Raw genomic sequence first — 7,649 nt, 5'->3', positions numbered from 1 at the left:
AATAAAAACAAAAAAAAAACAGAAAAGATTTCAAATGACATATTTTTAAATTGATTTAAACTTTAAACATTAATTTTAGGAAAAAATTTATTATTTAGTTGTTGAATTAGGCCAAGCCCGGTTATTATAATTAAATCGGGTAAGTTAAAAGAACAAAAAATGTATTATTTTCAACATCTTTCACAATGTTATATGTATTTCCCACACCACTTTTCATGGGCTAAACCTAGTCCAGTAGGCTGGCCCAACCACTTAAAGCCCAGAAGGCCCAAGTGAGCTCGCCTGGACGAGCTCATACGTCACTGGAATCCGAGCTCTGATCGTGGAACCAAGCGAGCTCCAAGCAAGCTCTCAACAAGGTTTCTAGCGAGCTCCTAGTGATATATCCAACGAGCTTCTAGCAATGCTCCTAGTTCGTTGGCCTAACCATTAAGCTCGCTAGTTTAAAATCCTTCAGCTCGCATAGACAACGAAGCTGCTGGACAGCCGGATGCATGGGACCCACTCACTTTATATGAGGCGAGCCATATCCCTCATAATGAGAAACCCACTCCCGGTTTTATGCAGATGATAAGAACTGTTTGTCCCCTATGATATCATCTTTATATTTTTATATTTTATGCAAATTGTAAAGGCCCCTCGTTATAAATAGAGGGCAGAAATATCATCGAAAGGGTAGGAACAGGAATAATCAGATACTGTCACTCTGAAAGAATAATTAGGGGACAATCGTGGAGTAGGCATCATTTTGGTCGAACCACGTGAAAATTCTTTGTGTTCTGTCTATTTTGTTCTTCCTCCGTGTATCTGACACTTACTCATTCACTGCGGGCTTAACGAATCACGGTCGACTAAAATTGAACGTCAACATACAAGTTAAAGCTAATTTTGTTGAAATAATAATATTTCTTGTGATTAATACAATCATGCACAAAAACAATGTACAAGATTTTTAACCCGAAAATCTATGAATAAAGTAAAAAACTATAGAATACTAGATACAATTTTTGGTGTGTCCAAGAAAGTGGTCCTATGGCTGAGGATAAGCTTAAGTCTAGGGAAAGAAGCCTACACTCCATCGAGAGACCTAGGTGAGAAATCTAAATAAAAGACTAAAGTGGAAGACTCGCGAGAGACATGTGAGGGACTTCAATCCACGAGTGATGTCACACACAAGAGACTCATTAGAGACCTGCAAGGGACTTTAGTCCGTGAGTGACATCACCTCAAGAGACCAAGGGTGTGATCGAATGACCTCGCCCAAGAGCCTCTATTGATGCCTTCGAGAGACCTTCTCGGGAATTCATGAGTCACTCGATAATTACTACTCAAGAAACTCTATGATATCCTTGCTTACAAATCTAGAAGAGAGTTCAAAATGCCTGCTAAAGGATGCAGTCTTTCAATTGCTCTTCTCTCTAAGTAAGAGAACCACCCTCCTTGTTTTGGTATACTCACAATCTTACTGAAATTATAATTTCACTTCAGACACAAAACTAACTTAAGCATCAAAAGATTCACAAGTGACCTCACCCGTGCCCCTAATTAGTTTCTTTTTTTGCAGGTCTCTCTGAGACATTTTCCTACATAAAAAAAATTTATTATTATATCTTAACAAGAACATATTTAAACACTAACCCTAAACACTAGTTAAATGAAAAACATTGAGTGTGGCTGAAATTACAATATTTGTTCACAAAATAAGTAAAGACAATATCTAAGGATTAGATAAGGAAAAAAAAAAAAAAGGAGATTCCTTGCTCTCCCCAAGATGCCCCTGCAATAAAACTAAAATTACAATATTGCCATTAAAGGGAAGAAATGGGGTTTCATCCCAACAACCAAGTTAAACACAAGATGAAGAAAATACAAAATCTAAATAAGATTGACCTCACTACGATAAGATTGATAAATTAAATGAAATTACATATCATTCACTAAGTTGAAGATACATTTTGCGACATTAACAACTTCTATTTCATTTCAAGCTGAATCAAACAATGAATAGATTACTGCCATTAGAGCCTATTCGTCAAGACCCAGTGTGGCTTCTGATCTCCAATGCCTAGCTTTCTCAAATCCATTGGTGCAATTCTCATAATCTTGAATAGTTTGGTCAATCTCTTCCTCAGTGTTCATCACAAAAGGGCCGTACTGCACCACTGGTTCACCCAAGGGCTGGCCTCCAACCAGAATGAACCTGAGGGGCTTCATGGACTTGTTCCATGCCTCAACACCATCCCCATCATTGCCCAGAAGTAGAAGATGGTGCGATGTTGCAGCCAAAGAATCTGGGCTGCCGAAGATGCCTTCGCCTTCCAACACATACACAAATGCATTCCAGGAAACCGGTACCGGCTGCTGCAGATGAGCTCCTGGCTTCAGAGTGAAGTCCAAGTACATGGTTGGTGTCCTTGTGTATACTGCTGACTTGGTTCCTAGTGCCTCGCCGGCGATCACTCTGACCTTGATTCTATCCTGTGCAGCTTCTGCAATGTCCCTGCTTGCCACTTCTTGATACCCAGGCTCAATCCTGAGATTATGCCGATTTGGATCAGTTGGGACTTAAGTTTCACGAGGAAAGAACAAAGGGGGGTGTCTGATCCCACCAGTATTAAATTTCTGACACGTTTAGGAAAGACTTGATATGATGGTTTTACAAAAGATAAAGCTGTAGATAGGAATGACCAATAAGCTATAATTCAAGTAATCGATCTCACATAGCAGGATAAAAGCTTGATATGTTATTTTTTATGTTTAGAAAAGTGTAAAACCAGCAGAATCACAAGCAAATGCCAGTTTCTACTCACATTTTGTGTTTGGAGGCGAGGTTGATCCATAACTGTAAGCCTCTCTGAGTTCCTTGGGCTGCAGGCATTTCTGAGTGAACGATTCCTCTTCCAGCAGTCATCCATTGCAAATCACCAGCTCCTATTGTCCCCTTGTGTCCCTCAAAATCTTCATGTGTTACAGCACCCTGGCGATACCAAAAAAGAAAACTTCTTGAAGCGATCAGGGCGAGTAAAATTAATGCCAGTAGTTGAAATTCATCTCATTAAGTCCATAAAACTTTTGGGAAGCTGAACTCTCTGCATATGAAAAGTCATTCTTTTGCTGGAAAAAGTCTAGTAGTTGGAATGCTTAAGTGCACCGAACAGAGTGGAACAAAGCAACGCCTCACCTCGCTCAACAGCTTCACTACACTCTTAACAAGTTTATGACGGCATAGGTTCTACAACTTTATTTATTTATTTATTTTTTGTTTTTTTTTTTTGGTGGTGGTGTGTGGGGGGGGGGGGGGGCTATAATTTTGTGAGGTGTGAAATACCAATCAAAACCCCTAATTTTATACATGCACAAGGTTAGAATTTTGTCTACGTAAATACATACTTATTTGCTACCTTATTTTCCAGACAGGAAAATTTAACCAATGAACCCATTAATGTAGGCAAATTATCAAACTACATAAATTTGATGTTCGTCGTATCCTCTTTGACCCTTGTAAAGTGGGTAGTGTTGTAAACTAGGGACGCCTTTTCTTCCATGGGTTACTAGCGCAGGGGTGACAAGAATACTAGTGGTGCTTCATTTTTAAGTTTCAAAATCATATCACAGAGACTAACTACTCATAATTAGTGATAAATGAATTAGCCTTTTGTGGTTAGGAGAAAAACTGCAAGTTGATCTCATGAACAGAAAATTATTATATCACACGACAACCACCTCATAAAGAAGTATTAATTGCGGCAAAAGCAGGAAAAGCAAACAGAAAGTGTGGCTGTCTTATGACAAAAGTTCTGGCACCAATTTGTTGGGTTCTTAAAAGCTAACAAACACCATGAGAAGTAGAGAAGCGGTAAAAAGTAAATGCTGTATGTACCTGCAACATGTAGGTGACTGTTTCAAATCCTGTCAGGCATTTAAACAAACAGATTCAAGACATTTTGAAAAACACAGAGAAAGTCAAGAAGAAGAAGAAGAAGAAGAAGAAGATAATACCTCTGTGTGGATGATCAGGAAATCCAGCAGGTGAAGAAACTGCAAACATCAAGAGCAAAGATTCAAGAAATCGTTACACATTTAGAGAAACATTTATGCTAAGAACAAATCATAAAAAGAAGAAAAGGGGAAAACAGAGACACCCACCTGAGAATTCATCCAGCACAAGAAAAGGATCAAAGTACTTCAGCTCAAACCTGAAGGAACACAACAACCCATCAGCCAAACGGCTCAAATTTCAACAAGAACACAAGACAAAACAATCTTCGACAAAACATTCAATGTAATAGTGATACTACAACATCATCACATCCAATGATATCCCGCCATATATTCAGATCACAGATATTTTTGTCAAACTTAAAATTTGAATAAGAGTTTATCTTCCTCAACTGTTATGAGCATGTCATTGAATTGTGATACCACGTCAATGCAATGAAATCCATCTTTTACCTTCCTATGCTTCTTCTAACAATGGCGCCGACACCTTCATGCTGAGGCCTGGCCAGAAACTTCCTGACCACAAGCCGACGTTCTTTCACAATATTCACCATTCCTCTCTGTTCTCTCTGGTCTGATCAACTACTTCTCTGTGTTTGTTTGTTGAATGAGAAAATTTGAAAATGTGAGAAGCAAACTCAGAATTCCATCTGTATTTATAGAGAGAGAGAGACAGAGAGATAGAGAAAGAGTATCCATTGACAGGTCAGAGCCAGATGGGCGGGACGACTATTGGGTGCTGGCGTTCAGCTTTGGTGATTATGTGATCTCATATTAGCCTCAGCTTTGCGTCAATTGTCTTACTTTGCCGCTGCCGTAAGATTAACGATTCCTTAAAATTTTTAAATACCTAAAATGTCCTTTCTTCCCTCACTCTCCCTCCCCTTTCTCCCCCAATCTCTCTCCCTCTTCTCCCTGATTCTGTCTGCAAAATTCTTGTCTAGTATCGACATGTTTCTTAGCTCTCTCACTCTTCCCTCCATCTAAATTCTTGTCTAGTATCGACATGTTTCTTAGCGCTCCCTCTCTCCCCTTCATTTTTTTTTTTTTATCTCTATCTCACCCTTTTCCAACCCAACTTTTACTATTATCATTGGATTTTCGATAACAAAACCCAATAGCAATAATCAATTGGTGAGATAAAAAGAAAAAGAAGAAGACAGAAAAAAAGAGATGTACCACCCCTATCACCGCCATAAGAGAAGTATCACCATTGCTATTGTCATTACATATCTCCATTTTCTTTCTATTTTTGTGTTTTTGTTGTAAATACGCCATTGCAACAGAATCTATTGTTGAAGAAAGAGCGGACAATAAGAGTGAGAGAGAATGGGAAAACATAAAGAAAAACCATCTCCCGTGTCATTTTCGATAAGAAGGTTTAACTTTTTGTTACTAGCAAGCATGATGGTTATAGCGTATTGAGAGAAAAAGACAAAAATTGTGACATTTACATTAGGTTTTGATGATCTTTTTAGGGAAGGGGTTCAATTCTTTTGTTACAAGAAGCCTTGGCCTTTGCAACCGCAACACAAACAAAGAAGGGAGAGAGAGAAGAATAACGAAAGGGTAGTATAGTCTTTTTATTTGATTTCCTTTAATGGCAGGGGTTTCTGTCATTTTTGATAACTTAGGGGAGTTTTGTGTTTTTTCATAAAACATTAGGATTGCTGATTGTAATCTACCTTAATCTTAATTAAATTTATAATAATAATATTTTAATAATAATGAATTAATAAATTATTTTAGATTTTATTTTTCTATACGTATTTTTTTTAAAAGTGTATTAAAATTAGGAAGATTATATGTGAGTACCCTGAGGTTTAGGATAATTACAAAAACTATCCTTAATGTTTGAGAAAATACAACTAGTAATCTTAAAAATATCAAAATGCACTTATAATTTAGAGGCATTTTCCTTATTTCTCATGCTTTTTTCCATTCTCTTTCTCTTCTCATTTTCTTTCATTTCCCTAACAAAAATGTTGGCAACGGTTCTTCTTTAGAAATGGCAACAACACTAGCAATAATATATTTTTCTCCTTTTAGAAATCTAGGGTAGTTTTTTCCATGTCAAATTTAGAAGAAGAAGCTTTTATTTTGAACCTAAATAAATGTTATTTTTGTGTTGTTTCTTTTTTTTTTTTTTAATTTTCTTAAAATCAAAGAAGAAAGAAAGAGAGGAAAGAGAGATAAAGAATGAAAAGTAAAATGGTCATTTTATCTCTTTGTTTAATGATAAGGGAATGTATTGTTATTTTCAAAATATGGGGGTTGTTCTTGCAATTAAGCCAAACCTCAAAGGTGGTTAATGCAATTTTTTCATTGAAATTATCGCTAAGATAAAATTAGAAAATAATGGATCCTTGAAACATTTTCATTTTTTATAACAAAATACAATTTTTTAGATTTTTTCTTTTGCTTTTGATGAAATTTCATAATCACATCTCTCACATGCTTTGGATGGTACACTACACCATCAAGGTATACAAGACATTCTTGGCCTCAAAGTCTACAAGTCACCCTCAACCTCAAAGTTTATAGGCCACCCTCGGCCTTGGGACACCTCATTCCTTAGTATGCATAGCTCCAATGGTAATTGATGATATTTTCAATTCTTAAAACATGTCTTGAATATCATAAAAATAATGAATTTCAAGATAACTCGATAACGAAGACTTAGGCCTCCTCTTTCCACTCTTCCACATCAAGATCGCTAACATTGATTGTCAATATTATCGATTGCTACAATGCAAGGTTCTACGATTATTTTGCAAAATCCCAAAGTAACATAGGCTAGGGTTTGAAATTCTCCATCAATTAGTAGAAGAGATTAAAGCTAATTATGTAGGCCTCCTCCCTTCATCAATTACTTTCATTTAGGTATGCCATCATTTAGATTTTCAAATCTATTTCCGCAAGAGCATGGGAGGCGATCACATTCATTGTTATTTCTTTTAAGCCCTTTCGCTCTTTGTGTACCGTTCAATACAATTTATGCAATTCTATAAATCTAATTATGGAGTTTAATTCACTCGCACCAACCATTATCTTGATTAATATATAAGAGCAAGTTTTTTAAATGGCGTCACATAGAAACATAGACATGGAAAATGCCTCGACCACTTCAACATTGTCCAATTTAAATGTGAAGCTCTGTCATCATCAACTAAAGGCCCAACTCTACATTTCATAGTCTAAAAAATTTTGATAGAAAATTTTATCGGTGCAAAAGATGGAAATCCAATGGTGATATTGTCAATTTGATGTGTTCTAGTGTATGTTCTTTGTTACTTAAAGGCTGTATAGATTATGAATTCACAAAGGGAGACGACATGTTGAGTCATTTAGGGGCCGTTCTCTTTGGCATTTTCAGCCTGTTTTCTATTTTCAATTTTTCAAAACACTCAAAACGCGTTTACTTACTCATTTTCAAAAACTCATTTTGCAAAACACACAAAAAATTTACACAGAAAACTCAAAATGCCAAAAACACGTTTTGGCTGTTTTCAGCCAAAACCAGCCTCCATCCAAAACACAGAAAACAACCACCGTTTTCATCCATTTTCTTCAACCTCTCTTCTCTCTTCTCTTTTTCTTCTTTTCTATTCAAGTTCGATCGCCTCCATCGTCCATGCCACCGCCATCAC

The 7,649-nt window shown here is 36.7% G+C and overlaps 1 protein-coding gene across 2 annotated transcripts; it reads right to left on the bottom strand.

Annotated features, from left to right (window-relative positions):
• Nucleotides 1-1,876: 1,876 nt before the first annotated feature.
• LOC127792580 (pirin-like protein) lies at nt 1,877-4,743 on the bottom strand. Of its 2 annotated transcripts, XM_052323121.1 has the most exons (6): nt 4,453-4,728; nt 4,147-4,196; nt 4,000-4,038; nt 3,881-3,909; nt 2,811-2,977; nt 1,877-2,533 (listed from the first exon to the last, which is right to left on the bottom strand). In XM_052323121.1, the coding sequence occupies exons 1-6, from the start codon at nt 4,551-4,553 to the stop codon at nt 2,026-2,028; spliced, it is 894 nt and encodes a 297-aa protein (XP_052179081.1). In that variant the 5' UTR covers nt 4,554-4,728; the 3' UTR covers nt 1,877-2,025. The 2 variants fall into 2 exon arrangements, with proteins under 2 accessions (XP_052179081.1, XP_052179082.1); XM_052323122.1 differs by lacking the exon at nt 3,881-3,909 and having other exon boundaries at nt 4,453-4,743.
• Between the last annotated feature and the right edge of the window lie 2,906 nt (nt 4,744-7,649).

This window comes from Diospyros lotus, chromosome 15 (assembly GCF_014633365.1).
Source record: "Diospyros lotus cultivar Yz01 chromosome 15, ASM1463336v1, whole genome shotgun sequence".
NCBI lineage: Eukaryota > Viridiplantae > Streptophyta > Magnoliopsida > Ericales > Ebenaceae > Diospyros > Diospyros lotus.
The sequence above is the reverse complement of the archived record's forward strand: the minus strand, read 5'-3'. Positions and strand labels throughout refer to the sequence as shown.

What these genes read in the sequence shown, in the direction of transcription:
- LOC127792580 (XM_052323121.1), bottom strand. Translation starts at nt 4,553, where the DNA reads ATGGTGAATATTGTGAAAGAACGTCGGCTTGTGGTCAGGAAGTTTCTG. An exon ending in GTTAGAAGAAGCATAGGAAG is followed by an intron (nt 4,197 to 4,452) that starts GTAAAAGATGGA and finishes GTGTTCCTTCAG; the next exon opens with GTTTGAGCTGAAGTACTTTG. An exon ending in TGTGCTGGATGAATTCTCAG is followed by an intron (nt 4,039 to 4,146) that starts GTGGGTGTCTCT and finishes TGATGTTTGCAG; the next exon opens with TTTCTTCACCTGCTGGATTT.